General features: G+C 33.9%; 1 protein-coding gene across 1 annotated transcript in view; it reads right to left on the minus strand.

The window, feature by feature from the left end:
• Positions 1-20,380, minus strand: part of LOC143228093 (tachykinin-like peptides receptor 86C) — a 77,565-nt gene that overhangs the window by 16,350 nt on the left and 40,835 nt on the right. Inside the window, exon 3 of the mRNA XM_076459420.1 lies at positions 10,606-10,756. Coding sequence (XP_076315535.1) covers positions 10,606-10,756 — 151 coding nt within the window. The remainder of the gene's footprint in view (positions 1-10,605; positions 10,757-20,380) is intronic.

Here is a 20,380-nt window from a genome sequence, read left to right on the forward strand (position 1 = left end):
CATGATATGCCGCGAACACACTCTGCACTTTCAGCTGTGGGTTCGTAATAACTGTAACAGTCAACTCAGTGTTCAGTTAAGAGTAGTTGCGTAGATAGCTGGTGCTACTGATTGGTTAAAACTAGCGAGACTTTAATGAATGATACAAATTCGAAATGTAGTATACTGTAATTGTTAGGTTTTAAAGAAAATCTCTATATTTGGTCAACTTGTATACTGTTGTTGATAAAGTTTTCGCTAGCCATAAATTAATGTTTTATTTTACTTCTTTACTAAAATTATATTATATAAAAACAAAGAACATATATTTTCCAGTAATTGATGTTTCTATTTGTTTTCAGTGTTTAGGTTTACAATATTTGTTATAATAGAACTTATATTTGTTTATGGGCTGCAGTTTTGAAGTAAATACATCAGAAGACAAACTCACTTCCTACGTGATAACACATACAAAAACAACAATTAAACACTTTCTCTCAGCATTCACACTCAAACAGTAAACGATCTCGCAAGATGTTTCTCATTAAAGTGATTCATATAACAGACGACTTTTACAAACATCATTAACAACTGACAAAATAACACATTATAGTTTTTACATGCAAAAATGTAATAAAATATATAATTAATTAATCGTTTTGATTCACAGGTTGAGTTTTAGTTTTGCTTCGAATAAATAGCTTGTTGTGATTGGAAGTTAATATTCACTATAATCAATTTTACTTTAAACAGCAGTTGATAATAAAATCATGTCTAACTTTTAAGCTTAAGTTTCTAAGATTAATACGGAGTTCACTGACCCTCGATCCAATTAGTTAACCTTACGTGTATATTAGCACAGTTTAAAATCTTTTTAATTAATTAACTCAGTGATTTCGAAACTTTTAATCTATTGGGTTGAGGAATAATTCGTGAGCGTTTTTTCAAGTTAAAAAAATATATTCATAAATGAAACGCTTTCGCAAAATATTTCATGTCATTTGGTAGATAATTTTTTGCTCCAATAGATGATGTGTTTGATTTTCATATGTCTTTAATTTTTGCTTTCATTTTCAGCTCATTAAATGGAATGTCAAGTGGACAAAATCGAGCATTTTCGACACCATCTGCTTTTCGCATTTAATTTCTTGCAATTTCGTTTAAAACATTGCATACTATATACCTAGGTATTACATGAAATAAAGTATCATAATAAATGTTTTGGGTGTAATGTGTTCATGCATTGAAGTATTGTATAGTCTTGCATGTAATGCTTGAATGAAATTATTTAAAAACGCTCACGAATTATTTCTCAACCTAATATAAGCTTATTAAGGCTCGTTAGAAATAAACAAGATGGTAGATGGCAAACACGTGATATGCCTACGTACTATAGTGGATAAGAGTAACAAGTTTAAAGTATAAAGACCTAAGTTACATTACATGGCTTATAGATATATTCACACGGGATTTAGAAAACTCTATCAAATATCTAAACACTTGTAGATATTTTAATCCTGTTTGCATATATCTACTTGGGAAGAACTATACATTTATCGGATGTTTCTTTAGTCCGGCGATTGGGAATTGCTGAACTAAAGCGTAGGAGACGGAACAGATTTGAAATTGAGGGAGGCCATGTACCCCCAGTGTCTCCCTACCTCTGCCACATATGAACAAAAAGTCAGCAAACTCACAGAATTCGTCAGTAAATATAATGAAGTAAAACCATGCAGAAGAAAGATATAAGCACATATTTCCTGACCATGTACGATTCATTGAACATTTGTTTATCTAACAGTTAAAGTGTTAATATTAATTTATTGTGGAGTTACAATATAAAAACGAGTTATGGTCGCTTATGAAGTAATCAGTCTTAATTACTGTAACACATACACATGTATTGCTAATGACTATTATGAATGAACTTAATGTGGATAAGTTCGGCTATCGTTCTGTTATAAATAAGTACAAAATTACATTATCCGGAAATCTAAGAGATGTTTAGTTTCAGTACGTCTAGTGATAAAACAACGAGAACTTTCTAGAATATAAGAAGAAAAATTCATTAACAAGTTATTATGGTATTCGTCTACTTTATTTTTAACCGTTATGTCAAAGACAGGTGTTATTTTATTAAAATTGTTAATAAATATGTTGGTAAAGAAATTAAATATTATTGACGTTTATGCAATTTCTGAAATATGAATTTAATCTATTGTAATATTTTGCATTATTAACAACACTAAGAACCTGCTTAATTGACACAGCTAAACACATTTATATCTCTGGTTACATCACCGCATTAGACACATTTGCTTAGTTGCACTCAACTGTCGTAAGAGGACGTATTTGTATGGGCATGTTTCTGTTTATTGTTTTGTTTTAAGGGCAAAACTATACAAAGAGCTAGCTGCAATGAGCCTCCTTCGGTTATCGCCCCGCTATCTTTAGCGTTGTAAACTCTCACACTTATTTACCATTGGGCCACTAGGGTGTATGTTTCTGATTACTTTTGAGATAAATAGAATAATAATATGAGGTAAGTCCAGCTCACGTAGAAGCTTGATGTGTTTTAAATAAAAAAGGTAGGTAAAGCCTCACAAATACATAAATGAGAAAAAAAAAAGTTTAATAGGACAGTCAAACTCCAAGACAATCTTTTCAACAATGTATATGCCTTGATTTTGAACTTGCTAAAAGTCTGTAGGCCCTGCATGGCCAGGTGGTTGAGGCACTCGACTCGTAATTCGAGGGTTGCGGGTTCGAAACCCCGTCACACCAGACATGCTCTTCCTTTCAGCCGTAAGGGCGTTATAAAGTTACGATCGATCAATCCCAGTTTTCGTTGTTAAAAGAGTAGCCCAAGAGCTGGCAGTGGGTGGTGATGACTAGCTGCCTCCCCTCTAGTCTTACATTGCTAAATTAGGGACGTCTAGCGCAGATAGCCCTCGAGTAGCTTTGCGCGAAGTTGAAAACAAACCAAACTAACAGTCTGTACTGCAAATTAGTATCAGTTCACCAACAACGCAAATAAATAGGTAATTTCAAGGTCTTACATTGTCACTACTGGTATCAAAATGGTGATGCACAGTGATCCATGAAAAATAATATGTTTAATTTAAAAGTAACTGTAAGATAAACGTTGCCGTTCTTTCACATGTGTTATAATGTGATTAGTTTAATATTCAGTCATAACAAACATTATTCATTATTAAATAATAAAAGTACTCTGGCAACTCAAAACTGTTTCTCGGTTTCGTTCCATCACTTGTGTAAATACAAAAACAACCTGATAAACATTTTATTTGGGTAAGGCCTCAGTTATTACGCATTCGTTTTTACAAGATACCTTCACAGAAATGACACGTCATAAGGTCTGTTAAACTTTTATGTACTAGTGGTGTTTCTCGTGGGTTCTAGAATGATCTCTGAGATTCACGTCGCGATTTGTCCAGAGAAATCTATAGCTACTGGTTGTAACATTTCAAGCATAACGACTGTGACTCCGATTCTGATGAAAATAGTTTACTTGTGTGAATATACATAAGATTTTTTGTGAAAACTCTGCAGGCAATGAAAAAAGTGGGTATCGTTTTCGGATTCAGCGTACAAAAGTTATTGTAGAACATGTAAAAAAAAAATCAAGACGATAAAACACCCCAAGTCTGTATTATTGTGTTTTTTTATTTTTCTCTTATTTGTTTGTTTTGAATTTCGCGCAAAGCTACTTGAGTGCTATCTGCGCTAGCCATTCCTAATTTAACAGTGTAAGACGAGAGGAAAGGTAGCTAGTCATCACCACCAACCGCCAACTCTTGGGCTAGTCTTTTACCAAAGAACAGGGGGATTGACCGTAACATTATAACGTCCCTTCCCCTCAAAGGGCGAGCATGTTTGGTGCGACGGGGATTCGAGCCCCAAACCCTCAAATTACCAGTCGAATGCCTTAACCACATGGCCATGTCGGACCTTATTCTCTTATTACTTATTTACGTTTTATTTTATCATTGTTCTTTGTTATGTAAATTACTATGTAATAAATAAATACGTATACATCTGCTGATAGTCTTTCTAATACATTTACTCGATATGGTAGTCATTGATGATAAATTTTAAACTCTCCAGTTGCAATGATTAATTTACATTATGGTAAATCATGATGCACATAGCTGTTTTTAATAACATAATGAAACAAATGTATTGAAAGATCTACTTTATGGTAAGTAATAATATAAGTGGCTATTTGCTTTATTTTAAATTTATATCTTTTATATTTCCTATTTTATATTTACATTAATTGTTAATTTCTATTATTTTTTCTCAAGTCAAAAATAGCTCAACGTGTATGGCCTGAAAAAAAAAAAATCTATTTTGAAGTAAACTGCCTGTTTTTCTGTTTTTCTTCATTCATTTTACTTAAATACTCCAAATCGATCCGCGCAAGGTTTTAATGGTGTACGAGATTATGCAATACAATAGTTATAAAGAACATGACAACGAGTTTTCTAGAGTAACATAGAGAATAAAACTTTTTTATGTAAACAAATTTAAGAGATACTTTAGCTATATGTTATGTATATTATAGATGGAGAAATATTAAGTATTTTGGCGTTGAAAAGTGTTATTAAACTTTCAATTAATACTTTGTTGTGAATTTCATATGTAGCAAAGTAATAGCTGTAGACTGTGCAGATTTTTGATTTTTGGTTTTGGAATTTTAGGGCAAAGCTGTTCGAATACTATTTGTGCTAGCTATCCTTAATGTAGAGGTAACAGAAAGAATGGAAGGAAAGCAGCCAGTCAACATCTTTAATCAGATATTGAGCTCTGTTTTTGCTGGTTAGTTTCTCTAATTTCTTAAATTTTGTGGAAGTTATCAGTAGAAATAATATAAGAAGAAATCATAATAATGTTTATTGAAATAATGTATAATTGACTAAAACTATCTCATTTCATTTTATCTAATATTTCAGAAAATATAAGTATATCAATTTTAGTAACTGACTGGAGCTTTTAATTCTCTAACTATCTAACGTTTGAGAAATAATATATGGTATAATATTGTCATAAACTTTTAAAATAACCAATTATCGAAGAAAGTTTTGTGTAAATCCGTCTTAATCCCCTGAAAATCGATTTCAAGTCTGCGAAGAACTTTTTTCCTTATCACGTTGATACGAGTTGAAATAAAGTTTAACTTCGCTATCCACGACTATGTCTAGTTGATGTGATTAGACTTTATTAATCTACATCCCACCCAATAAGGCTCAAGCGCCACCACTAACAGTTATACATCTATGGAAACGCACAGCTGGTTCTTTTCTGACGTCATCACTTTGGGACGAGTTATAAACAAAAAAACACACATGACACTATCGGTCGGTTTTTCAGAAAGATACACAAAATAAAAGCATTGCAATACGTTGCTATATTCTCCACTTTACTCTTTATTGGAAGAACCGAGAGTTCCAGTTTATCCTTATATTTTTTATTTTACCTTTTATTGGGAATATGAGTTATTCTCCTCTGTTTTTGTTTTCCACGGCTAGAAAGTCTGTCAACTTATATCTTGTACACGAATCAGTGCTGTCTGCGATGCTTCGATAAACATACATTAACACACATGATCATAAATGGAACTAATAAGCAGAGTTCTCAGAAAGACACGCAAGCAATTTTTTCTTCGTCGGTATTTTTGTTTACAATCCACTAATATCACATATTTCGCGCAAAAAAACAACAAAACCTGGTGAACTAGACGCTAGTTATAATGTTATATGTTCGTAATATTTGTATGAAATATTTTCACTGCCACAGAACTCTGTTCGATAAAGATATATATAACATTAAGATATGTATAATTTCCTTTTCTGCGATTATTAAAACGGAACGGTTCTGTTCTAGGGTTATTATGTAAAATCATTTTATTGTTCTTTAATTTTATTTTTAGTACGTTTTAGTGAAATAATTCAAGAGTTTCGACTATTCTGCTATCCATGAAACTTAAATATTTAAGAATAAAGGTTAAAACTTGAAATTAAATTAAAATGTGTATTATAGAATAAATCACACGAAAATGTACGCTGAATTTTTAATTAAGATCCTAATCAAATAAATCTAATTGACGTAAAATAAAATGAAATACTAAGTGCAACTTAAAATAATTATAGGCAATGAAATAACACAATAAATATCTTCATTTACTGCTGGGCGTTTTTCTTTTCTAACATACTTTGAGTCTTTTTAGCGGTGTGAGCGCTTGAATTTGCCGCTGAATCACAAGGAACATTTTATAAAATGATAACACTATGTAACAAAATTTTTACATTTTCTTGTTCCTGGGCAGAAAGTATTATTTCGCAATTGCTTATGCCTAAAGTAAATGGAAAAGACCTATTTTTCTCTTCAAACTTTGCTTTTGTGACCTGGGTAATGAAATTTTCAAATATACCCATTTTCCAAAACATTCCAGGTAAATTCAGTGCTGAGTAGCTGATAGAGAACTTTCTCGAATTTTTAATAATTTTCAAGAACTTTCTAGAATCTTGTAGAACTTATAAGAATTTTCAAAAACCTTTCAGAATTTTCTAGAACTTTCCATATAATATATACATATATATATATAGGGGCTCACCACTCACCACTTCAGTTTAGTTCTAGCTGTCTAAGTGAACTCATAGACCTATCTTATTTTATCAGAGATGACATCAAGAAGCTGCAAGCATTCTCCAGACGCATTTTGCTAAGTATGTGGCCAATTTATCAAGACAAGAGTGAAAAAGTGCTCTGTGACAGCATCTGCTAAAATGTGTGAAGCCTACATGGCATATTTTGACATGCCTGTTGGGGATCAAGACAAACCCTGGACACCTCATTTTACCTGCGAGCACTGCAAAAAACTCTTGAAGGTAAGACGGGCAATTTTTGCTTGCTTGAAAGGTAAGATTTTATATTATACAAATTGTAGACGTGTCAAAATTTAAATATCTTTTTATTTTTCCTAAAGTTCCAATAGTATAGAAAAAAATATCACATATAAAATATTTTGCATGAACCTTTTACACATTAGCTGTAGACGAAATAAATTTATTCTTCATAATAACAATTTTATTTTGCTCTTTTGCAGGATGGTACAGAGGGGAAAAGAGAGCCATGGAGTTCGCTATTCCAAGAATTTGGAGTGAACCCACTGACAACTCAAGCAATTGCTACTTCTACATGGTGGACCCTTCAAAACGTCGGGCTGGCAAGAATGCATCTGTTATCATGTATCCCGACCTTTTTATCATCCATTCCCCCAGCGCCACACTGCCCTGAGCTTCCTCTACTCACTGAGTCAGAGAAAAAGCAGCCATCCTCAGAAGAGGGCAGCTTATCAGAAGAGGAGGTAGGCGTTGAAGATCCAGATTACAATTTCAGAGATGCAGCTCGTGAGAGAAACCCATACTACCCCAACCAAAGAGACCTCAATGACTTGATCAGAGATATTGGTCTAATAAAGTCGAATGCCGAGCTTTTGACATCTAGTCTTAAGGAGTGGGATTTGTTAGATAAAAGTATGCAAGTCGCAAGCCACAGGAAGCATCACCGACATTTTTCAAGTTTCTTCACTTGTCAAGATAGACCCTGCTTTTGCCACAATATATCCAGTCTGTGCGAGGCAATTGGAATTGCCTGTAACCCGCAAGAGTGGTGCCTTTTTATTGATAGCTCATCCAGAAACCTCAAAGCTGTGCTGCTCCATAAGAGGAATAAGTATCCGTCTGTTACCTTAGCTCATTCGGTGCACCTTGAAGAGGAATACGACAGCGTCAAGAACTTGCTAGGAGACTTAAAGTATGATTAATATGGCTGGAAGGTTATCGGATACTTCAAAATGGTGGCATTCCTGATGGATCTCCAAGGAGGCTTTACCAAGTTCCTCTGTTACATTTGCCTTTGGGACACCGCAGCGCACTACAACAGGAAGCACTGGCCACAACGGACCGAGTTCTCTGTGGGGAGACACAATCTCAAGTGTGAGCCGCTAGTGAACCTTCAAAAGGTGTTGTTCCCACCGTTGCACATAAAATTGGTTCTTATGAAACAATTTGTCACAGCTTTTGATTAGGAGTTTCCAGCCTTCAAGTACCTTCGAGACTTCTTCCCTAAGCTGTCTGAGGCAAAGGTCAAAGCTGGTGTATTCGTTGAACCACAAATAAAGAAGATTCTGGAGTGGACAGAATTCCCCAAGAAGCTTAGTAGGAAGGACAAAAACCTTGAGGCAGTTTTGTCGCAGTCGTTTGGAGCTTCTTGGGCAATCACAAGGCCGAAAATTATGTAGAACTGGTTGAGGTTCTGGTGAGAACTACGGCAAAATGGGCTGCAGGATGTCTCTGAAAGCCCAGTATATCTTGGTGGAAGCGCTCGCCTTGTTCCTCTGAGTATGCTCCCATATTTCCCTTGAATTTTTCAAGATGAGCGTTAAGGATATGGACTTTCAGGGACATCCTGCAGCCTATGAGACACTATATTTGGGGGCTGATACGTGAAAGTGATTTACATTGCAGTCGCAAATCTGGAAAAACTACTCACTTCCAAACATTTTTGTATAACTTTACTATAAATCTATGTAATCTTGATTCATTTGTTGTTTTATTCAGACCTTATATGAATAAAAATGTGCATGTTTGCTGGTTTTTACATAAAAATAGGCTAATTTCTAAATTTCATTATCCAGGTCACAAAAGCGAAGTTTGAAGGGAATAATGGCCATTTTCTGTACTTTTACAACATAAGCAAGTAAGAAATAACACATACTATCCAGAACAAAATTTGTGTTACATAATGTTATTAATAATATGGGCTCTGGTTGATACCGAACTCAAGTTTAGATGCATTTCATCGTATTTGTTGAGTTTATTCTTTGGAAATTTCTAGAACTTGAGAGCAAAGCTTTGTGAATAGAAGGAATTTCATAAATTACCACCTTAACAAAGAAAAATATGAACTTTGGAGAAGTTACTGAGCCCAAAACATACAAGAGATCAATATAGGAGAAGCCACTCTCTAATACAACATAAGTTTCAAAAAATGCTAACTAAGTGAAAAGACGTTTAGATTTTACTCGTAAATATCCAAAATAACTGGCTTACTAACGAGTTCTACAAACGACGAAATTGATTCAACAGGTGGGCAATAAAAATATTGTTTGTTTGTTTTTAAGATACACGAGAACTATTTGCGCTAGTCGTCCCTAATTTAACAGTGTTATGATATATATATATACAAAACGCACGAAGACGTGGCAACATATATATTTATTCTTTCGTACATAATGAATATTATTACTATTTAATATACTAAAATGTCCAGAGCTAAGCACAGTTATCAACAATTTTATGGAAAGTCGCTAACAAAAAATGTTTTATTGAAATATATATAATTTTATTCATCGTAGTGTTTGTCTACATCATTAAAATTCATGAAAATAAAATAATTAGACATTACATGAAATTAAAATACTAAGTAATTCATTTATCTTAAAAATAATCCTTGGTCTCTTGCTCTGTGTAAGATGAAACTGTCCATAAAAAAAATCGCATATTCTGGAACCAAAAATCTTGAATTTGAAATAGATTCACTACGCCAAAACGCATGGAAAATCTTAACGCGATATTTCTACTTTATGTGGTAATTATTCTATTTTCGACGTGTGGGCCCTGTGTGGCCAGGTGGGATGGGGCGTTTGACTCGTAATTTGAGGGTCGCGGATTTGAATCCCCATCACACCAAACACGCTTGCCCTTTCAGCTGTGAGGGCATTATAATGTGGCGGTCAATCCCACTATTCCTTTGTGAAAGAGTAACCCAAGAGTTGGCGGTGGGTGGTGATGAGTAGCTGCTGACTAAAGGGACTTTAGTCTTACACTGCTAAATTAAGGACGGCTAGCGCAGATAGCCCTCGTGTAGCTTTGCGCTAAATTAAAAACAAAACAACAAATCTGATGTTTCAATGATGAGAGCTAGCTAAATTTTTAATTTTTTTTTTTAATTTATACATAGGCCTGGCATGGCCAAACGCGTAAGGTGTGCGACTCGTAATCCGAGGGGCGCGGGTTCGCGCCCGCGTCGCGCTAAACATGTTCGCCCTCCCAGCCGTGGAGGCGTATAATGTGACGGTCAATCCCACTATTCGTTGGTAAAAGAGTAGCCCAAGAGTTGGCGGTGGGTGGTGATGACTAGCTGCCTTCCCTCTAGTCTTACACTGCTAAATTATGGACGGCTAGCACAGATAGCCATCGAGTAGCTTTGTGCGAAATTCCAAAACAAAAATATTTATACATTCTTACTAAATATTACATTCCTATTAAGATGGCAGGTGAAAATATTTCAATGTTGAATAATAGTATAATAATCTGCACAATACAAAATAAATCAGATAGTGATAAAAAAATCTAAAATTATCTGAAGAAAAAGCCAAATATGGAAGAGGAATGTGGAGAAAGAATATCTGTAGTTAGCTTGTTTTATAATAATTTTCTAATTTTTAGACGTTTAAATCGTAATAAGAACATGTGATACGAAAGTTTCTTACAAACCTGATAGCAGTGGATTTTCACTAATGATAACAAGTTTTCTTACCCTGCGTTTTGACTTGACGGCTTCTGGCTGGATTTGGTTAGTGACACCATCAACAGATTGACGCCAAAGAACTCTGGACATCGAGATATAGGCAACTGCCATTGATCCAATGGGAAGAACGTAGGTTAAGATAAAGAAAGCGATGTTGTATCTAGAATATATAAATAATGGTTGTTTTAGTTATAATAAATATGTAACCAATTCTGCTCTCATATTACCATGAATTTCTATCTTTAAAAGTCGTTTATGTTCTATCATATGACAGAATAAATAGTTTTAGAACAGAAGAAAACATGAAAACGTTTTTAATCTCTAGATAATGTGGCATTTTTAAATATTCATATACATTCTTAATATGCTTTTAACCCGTTATTATAATGGACAGATGTTATTTACTCAAAAACATTTATTAAATTTCTAAAGCTTATGTGGTTCAGAATGAGACTTTTTAAAAATAAAACGCACTCTGTACATTCTATAACATTATTATACATAAAATTACTAAAAATTTAAAACTAATTTTGGCTAAAAATTAATATCGTTAGTAACACCAGAAAGTTTTTTTGAGAATAATTTTAATAATCCACAATAAAGAGCATTATAAGTAAAAAATGGATGGCTAATTTTTTCTGAGAATCGTACTGAAAAAAAAGCTGATTACTATTAAAATTATTGTAATGTTCCATTTTTTAACTTAATTTAAAATATTGTTGTGCATTCTCTGGTATTTAGACAATACAACCCGTAAAATTTCAATTGATTACGAAGTTTTCGTTTCTTTAATATAACTTTTATCAGCACCTGTTCATTAACCAAATGTTTAACTTTGTCATAAACTTATAACTTCCAAGTTGATACAGAATACAGAAACAATACAGCTACAGCAATCTTTTGTCAATAAAAGTTTCTAAAATTTTAAATAAGAAACAATTTTTAGTCTAATGGGAATTTAGTTCCAAATTTACTTGAAGCACAGTCACATCACAAACGTTTTAGCTGGATTAATCCCGTGTAAGACTTCTCATGAATGCTCGTTTGTTTCTCTTTGAATTTCGCGCAAATCTACAACAGAGCTATACCAGCCGTCTCTAATTTGGCAGTGTAAAATTAGAGGGAAGGCAGCTAAACATCACCACCCACCCCACTGTCAACTCTTGGGATACTCTTTTACCAACGAATAGTGGGATTGACCGTCACTTTATGACGCCCCCATGTGATGGGGATTCAAATACGCAACCCTCAGATTGCGAGTCGAAAGCCCTAACCACCTGGCCATACTGAGCCGGGACTGTCCAAGGAAGAAGGTGGAAAAAAATTAAAGATAATATTCAATAAAAGATGAAATTTATATGTTTATAGACAATCACAGTTTTGTTTTGCAAACAAAGTTTTGATCAATTTCTAGGTGTCGAGACTGCAATAATATCAACTACATGGCGGCTTCAGTAAATTTTGCAGATTTATGTATTTACGCTAATTTCCATAAGTTAACAAAAACTAAAATATAAATAATTGCAAAATAATACAAGCTTTATTCACCAAGTGTGGAGTATACATGCACGTAGCGAAAAGAAATTAAAGTTAATGTTTCACGAATGTCCAGGAAAACATTGGAAACAACGAGTAAAAGATACTCAATATACACGACTCACAGCACCTTTACACACTGTTTATAAGATGACTTACGAAAGCAGAAGGCAAAAAGAGTCCATTAACATGTCCAAGGAGTTTTAATAGCTTGAAGTGTTATCTTATTGAAAGTGGTCAAATCAAAAACAGACAACATGTCTTTTTAGAACATCTCAAACATGTTTTGTGGGACTGAAGTCATGAAAACGTGCAGGTTAATTCCTATAGACTGTGATTTGACCTTGCAGTCACTAGATGATAACACATGCTCGTATGGACGAACTTTATCTTTAGTTAATTGGAATTTATCATCTATTGCATTTGCATATAGTTTAGCGTAGTGCTTCGGGATTTCAGTAACACCTTCAAACATATGGAGATCGACACATCCACACAAATAGATTCCTGCCACTTTTCAAAACCCAATCATTATATCAATTACTTTCCACAATATTCATGGGTTTGGTGAGTGTTCCATGTTCCCACCAGATAAATGTACTTTTTTCATTACATTGTACATCGAATCTTGGTATATCTTTAAAAAAACATGGCTCTGTAACATAACTTCAACTGCTCCTTCATGTGTTCAGGGGATCAAAGGCACTCTAACACTTTCTTCTTACATAGGGTTATCGTTCAACTAACATCCTGCATGAAGTTGAAGACGATATCAACATCTTTTTGCCGTAAAGAGATACAAAAAGAGTTAGATTGACGCAAATGATCTGTTTCGCCAGAACAAAAGAGGCACATAACAGATATCTGCTGAGTTATAACCCGTGAATGATCTTGGTTTTGTCTTTGAGCAATATTTTTGAGCTGTCAGAATTGTGTCTATAAGTAGTAAAAAGTATTTACTTTTATATTTACTTATTCAACCATCCAACCATCTGGGTTCGTGACTTCAAGTCAACTAATAACTCTCCAACTTAAGGATAATAATATTGAGATGATAATTCTTCTAGGGTCAAAACTAAAATGAACGAGGGTCTGTATCGTGTGTCTTCATAATTTATACAGATGCTAATTTTCACGTTTTGGTGAGACCTACTTTAAATATGTTTGTCATCACACTTTGCATTACGGACAAGTGCTGTTTTGGTCCATATTTGTTAATTAAATCTCACACCATTCTAGACCTGTATGTATTTTTGTGTTTGTTAACCTTCTGAAAGTGAAGTTCAATTAATCATATTGTTTCTTTTACACAATGTTTCTTTACAATATTTTTTCACAGGGTAACGTTTTACTACAGGCAACAATATCAAAATGTGTACTCGATATAACGATATTTATGTTCACTAATTGAATATATATCTTACCCTCAGCCATTCCATAGCTCTATTCATAGCAGTTTGTAATTAAATAATTTATGGAATATTGAGTTTTCAAATGCAGAAGTTTTTCTTCCTTTGTTTGTTTTTCAATATCTAAATGCCTATTTTAACTGTCAAGAGTTTTTATAACTTTTGATCGTGGTTTCCATTATCTGATTCGTTACCAGGAAATGACCCTACAGAGAAATAAGAAGCCTTTCAATTTATGCAAGACCAGCTTCACCTGGAGTTATTTATATAATGAAAAAGTACATTAAAGCTAACTCTTACCCTTTTAATTTGTCAAATTTATAGATTTTTACAAAGCTGTCCCTAGTGATTTAGCGGCAAGTCAGGTTGTGTTGGGCTTAACAACAACGAACCACATGTGAAGCTACAAATACAAGAAAGACTTTTTTGTCCCTTGTAATTTTTGTATTTTACAATTTTTTTCAGAGAAATTTAATTTACGTTTACAATTTATGATTTCATTTTTTCAGGCTGAAAATCAGTCTCGTAGTTTAGTAGATTGGAGAAGAATTACAAAAGTCACTTTTACTCATTTGATTATAAAAATGTTTCTCCAATGTGGATGTTCTTAGATTTTGGATATGTTATAGTGCGTAATATTATGATACCGAATGCAAATGGTAAGGATTTTTTTCAGATTTACCCCACTTTTAGAGTTCAAAGGCCGTACTAAGAACAGTCATTGCACACTAGTGTTGTTCTTAGATAATCTTACTTGTATCAGAAAGATAAATATGCACTAGCAGCAGATTTGCCAATAACTATCAAAAATGGTTGTAATAGCATAACTGAATCAATATTTTTCTTCGGGACTCAGGACTAAATAATAAAGATACCAGACAATTTTAATTTATAGACCAACTAAAATATTTATTGTAATGAGAAATCACAGACAGAGCTCGCGTACTTCGCCGATGATAAAGCAGTTCTCTTCGCTGGACGGATGGTGCCGAACTTTCCAATGTTCTTTCTCTCAAGATCAACGTTTGCAAAGATGAACATTATAAGACATAGTAAGATTTCTATATCTTCTAGAAGATAGAAAACACGAAATATGACCGCATATTAGCGTAAGAGAAAGTTAAGTTGTTTCAAATGTCTCCAAGAATGAAGCTTCTTTCAACAATATAATCGGATTGGCCTAATCCTTATTTCTCGTGCGGAATATTTTTGGTAATTTTATGATAAGAAAATAGTTTTAGTAACATTGAAAAGGGCTATTTATGATTTCATGACAGAAACTTTTTTTTCAAGCTCATCTTAGGTAAACATCAAATATGGACGAATCTCTAGGATTTATCCCAAATATTCCAGAAAAGCCAATTATCCTGCTGAGGATGTACTCGTATAACAAATAATGTAATCACTAGAAAACATGTGAATTTCCCTAGGGTATTTTGCATAAGTAGGCAGGGTATCTTTATTTTCGTTATATATATAAAAAAGTTTAATAAATGGGTAGATCATACATACAAACAATAATCATGTCGTAGTCTTTACGTTAAAACACAGTAAGAGAACTGAAATTGTTTAGTATAACAAGAAATAAAACACGATTATGTTAATGAAGATATTCTCAAAATATTTTTTCAAGCCTTTGGTAAAATTGACTGCTATAAATGTTCCTCTGTGTATGGATTGTTATTAATGTCTCGAAGAAAAGCATATTCAATAGCTTGAACAAATATATAGCTAAACGAGTGCTGTAGAGTTTACTTTTAATGACTTTTTCATGTATCAATCATGCTGTCTGATCTCTATCAATGAAGAACTAATTGAAGGGATTAATTAGCCAGAATAAGTTTTAAAACAAGCTTAACTAGTTGTTAACTTTGTCTCTGTATTAGAGTTTTCTCTGTTTTTTTATGTCTGTCCATTTGCAAACACCAAGAATCTACGTGACCCTAGTGGCCATTATTCGAACTTGTCTATTCCAAGTCAGAGTTACATAAAATTTACAGTGAATAAACGGTCAACAAAAATGTTACAACTAGCATGACGTAACATGTGTAATCTTCCTCAGTTATTTCGTAATAGAATTATTTAGAATGACATAAAGTTGACCCAAGACGTATTTATATGCTACCAGCAATAATAACTTAATTGTATTCTACCGTTTCTCTAAGGTACCTTGATTAACATACTGATTATTGTGTTTATGATAACTAATTTTAATTTCTCTTATTATTATAATTATTATAAATATTATTTAATTTTGTTAGCTACGTTTACAGATTTAGGATTAATATAAATAGACTGTAATATGTTTTACTTGCACAACGCTCAAAACAAGAAATGATTTTATCCCAGTTAGGACAACACAGTGTTGTTTTGCGATAAATCTAGAGAGTTTAGAACGTTAAAAATCGGGTTTCGATACTCGCGGTGAGAAGAGTACAGGTAACTCATTAGATAGCTTTATACTTACTAACAAACAAAGACAAGCTATAATAATCATTCTTTAAGATACTCAATGCAATATTAATATTATTATTATTATTACATTCAGTATATCTTAAATTGTTAAGATAATTTATGGTCTTAGGACAAAAAAAGGAACTATGCTGCCGAAACAATCTGAACTTTATACTGCAGTGAGAACACAATTTTTTTGAAATAGTTAATATATCTATATTACTGTTTGTTATTTCAAATTTAACTTTTTGCTTATTTTGCAGTTATAATGATTCTTCTGCATTGTTAGTTCAGCATGAATTTAGTGTAACCTAAGTCTCCTCAGACGGCAGAAATTTCTATTGGATTTACGGCCGAAATTTCATTTAATACATGCACTTAATACATTTTAACCATTGTAAAAAATATAATTTTATCATTGTAAGTAATATCTTTTAACGTTACGTTTAATTATCTATGATCATAATTATGTGCATAAATTTAGCTCTGATGCATGTTCAGCTTCTTGCAAAAGAGTTCAACACTTACAAAATTTCCAATTTTTTGCCATCTGGGCTTACAACTATGAAATTTTCAAATGGGACATTATATTTTGAATCTACACAACCTAATCCAAACTGAGAATATTAGAATATTCACAATCGCATGAGTATTCAACCTCTTTGCTACGACAACCCAAGTGGAAACATGTTAGTTTGAAAGGTCAAACATTAGTGTAAAGATATGTCTGCATGTAATCAAAGTGGTTTAAGTTGAGTTTAGAGTAAATGCATTTGTTAAATCCACAATTCACAGAGTGATACGACAAACCAACTACAGACACCAAGGAACTTTCCAAACAAGTCAGAGATAAAGTGGTAGAGAAGTACAGATCAGAATAAGGTTACAATAAAATTTCAAAGTCGCTCATTATCCCTTCAGTACGGTGAAATTTATGGTTAAAAGTTGGAATGTACTTCATACCACCCAATCACTAAAACAAATTAAGCTGTCTTTCCAAACTAAACAACCGAACAAGCAGAAAACTGGTTGGAACTACTAATGTGAAACCAACAATGACTTTAGAAGATTTGTAAAGTTCTATGTCTGAGATGGGAGTCAACGATCATACATCGGAAATATCCCGGTTTCTACACAAAGCTGACCTATATGGGTGAGTTGCAAGAAAGAAGTCATTACTGATAAAGAGTCATTTCAGATTTCTTTTAGAGCTTACGACAAATCATATACTGTGGGTACGTGAAAGAAGAATTTGTGGTCAGGTGAGAAAAAAATGAGCTTTTTGTTCTAAATTTAAAGCATTACCTCTGGCCCAAGCCCAATACAGCACATCACCCAATTAACACTATCCCAACTGTTGGCCCGGCATGGCCAAGCGCGTAAGGCGCGCAACTCGTAATCTGAGGGTCGCGGATTCGCTCCCGCGTCGCGCTAAACATGCTCGCCCTCCCAGCCGTGGGGGCGTTATAATGTGACGGTCAATCCCACTATTCGTTGGTAAAAGAGTAGCCCAAGAGTTGGCGGTGGGTGGTGATGACTAGCTGCCTTCCCTCTAGTCTTACACTGCTAAATTAGGGACGGCTAGCACAGATAGACCTCGAGTAGCTTTGTGCGAAATTCCAAACAAACAAACAAACAAACCCAACTGTCAAGCATGATGGAGGCAGCATCATGATATGAGGATATATCTCATCGACAAGAACTGGGAAGCTTGTCGAAATAGAGGGGAAGATGAGAGATGTTACGTACCGGTAAATCATAGAGATAAAGTTGCATGAGTTACCCAATAATCAGCAGGACAACAATGATATGAATCACAAAATTAAAGCCATACTGCAGTGGTTCCTAAAGAAGAAAATGAATATCCTGGACTGGCACAGTCAAAGTCCTGATTTTAATCCAATAAAAAAATGTTGGTATGACTTGAAGATTGTAGTTCATCAATGATCCCCAACGAATTTGTCAGAACTGAAACAATTTTGCCGAGAAGGATGGGCAACAATTACACCATTCCCCTTGTGTAAACATGGTAGAGACCTATCCAAAATGACTCACAACTGATACTACCTTCTGATAAAGAAACCTGTCTACAGTTTCTTGACAAAGTATTCATCCTCAACCAGCATTGTCACATTTTCACGAAATAATTACAATATATTTAAATTACCTTATTTTCATTCAAAACTCTAACAATCAAACCAATAACGTTATGTGTGAAGGCAGTGTTGCATACGTGTACTTTTAAAAACTACATAGTCTCAACCATTAGTTTAATTGTTAATCACGAAATCGACTTAGATTATTACTATTATGTATAATAAACAAATTTAATCGTAACATTTTCTTACTGGGTGTAGCTGTCTAAGTTGTATAAATAATACTTATACTATTTTGTTTTTATTTTTATCGTTTCAGTAACAATTCATAATCCAATATTGAAGTGTGCTGAAAGATTTGAAAAGAGTGTAAAACCCAAGACATAGATGGATAGCTGTATCAGTTATCCGGTTGTTTGTAATCTCTAATAAATAAATGATCAGTAATTCATATATGGCCTGGCATGGCCAAGCGCGTAAGGCGTGCGACTCGCAATCTGAGGGTCGCGGATTTGCATCCTCGTCGCGCCAAACATGCTCGCCCTCCCAGCCGTGGGGGCGTTATAATGTGACGGTCAATCCCACTATTCGTTGGTAAAAGAGTAGCCCAAGAGTTGGTAGTAGGTGGTGATGGCTAGCTGCCTTCCCTCTAGTCTTACACTACTATATGAGGGACGGCTCGGTGTAGTGGGCTAACAACCTACTCACTTAAATACCTGTTGAAGAATCCGCAAGCGATTGCGGCCCTGTGTTCTTTGATGGAATCTCCTGGTGATAACTAACTAATTCATATATTGCATAATTCCCAAATATATAAAAAATTCTAATATTATATTTATTTCAAATTTATTCACTTTTTTATTACTTCATTTAATAAAAATTAATACATTTTTAGACACCCACGCTAGCACAGCGGTAAGTCTAGGGATTTACAATGCTAAAATCAGGGGTTCGATTACATTCGGTTGGCTCGGCAGATAGCTCCATGTGACTTTGCTGTAACAAAACACACACACACACACACACACAATTTTAGGCAGTTTCAATCTCCTAAATTTAGTTTATCTATGTTGAAAAGAGCAGTATTTCGACTTTTCTCTCCTTTGAAAAATTCTCATTTCATATCTACTTCATTATTTAATAATAAACAATTCTGTTTAAAAAATACAGCAAAGAAATGGGATTACAGATATATTTGCTATACAACAAACTTTTTTTTTCGTTTCGGTATAAGTAAAACATATTTTATAAAACAAACAGACTGTTTGTGGATGTTTTGAACGCTACCAATCTACTAATACTGTTCCTCATAATCCGAAGGTCGTGGGTTCGAATAACCAATTTACTAAACATGCTCATCATTTCAGCCGTGGGGGCGTTATAATGTGACGGTCAATTCTACTATTTGTTGTTAAAAGAGTAGCCCAAGAGTTTGCGGTGGATGGTGATGACTACCTGCCTTCCCTCTAGTCTTACACTGATAAATTAGGGACTGCTAGCGCAGATTGCCCTCGAGTCGCATTGCGCGAAATTCAAAAAACAAACAAAAAGCACAACAAAAATTATTTCAAAAAGTATCACGGTTTCGTTGCTCTTTTCTGATGTATTTTATATTTTAATTAGTATATGATAATTAGCTTATCTTGAAAGGTCATTAGAAATTCAACAAATGTTTTCTACCGTTAAATTAAATGTTAAATATCGCATTTTTTCTGAGTGCTACTTTTCTTACCAATAAAACTACTATATATATATATAGTTACTGTTTATATTTGTTAGTTTGAAGTTAAGCTGAAGGGAATACAATGGGCTATCTGCCCACTAGGGGTATCGAAACCTAATTTTAGCATTGTAAATCTGAAGACATGCCTCTGTGCCACTTGTAAGCAACTGACTTTTATATTAATTCCTCACATTAGTTTTGGTCTCTTTACAAGATAAAGAGATCTGTGATTTACAAAACCCTTAAGTATTTCCTAATATATAAACGTTTCGATCATAAGCCCCACATCGGGTGTTCGGTGATATTTCTTTTACTTTTCTTATACCGTGTTTACTCGCTTATAAGACGGGGATTTTTCCTCGAGATTTCGGGCTCAAATTGGGGGGGCCCGTCTTATAGGCGAGGTCTACAGACATAGAAAATAAATTTAGTTCACTCAGAACTGTGCAGATATTTCAGACAGTGAAAATAGGGAAGTGAACTATCTTGTTATTATTAGATCTGTGATTGTGGAGAACACGGAGGAATGTGACCTCTACGATGATGGATTGTCCGAGGAGCAGTTT

Source organism: Tachypleus tridentatus, chromosome 10, assembly GCF_004210375.1.
Source record: "Tachypleus tridentatus isolate NWPU-2018 chromosome 10, ASM421037v1, whole genome shotgun sequence".
NCBI classification, from domain to species: domain Eukaryota; kingdom Metazoa; phylum Arthropoda; class Merostomata; order Xiphosura; family Limulidae; genus Tachypleus; species Tachypleus tridentatus.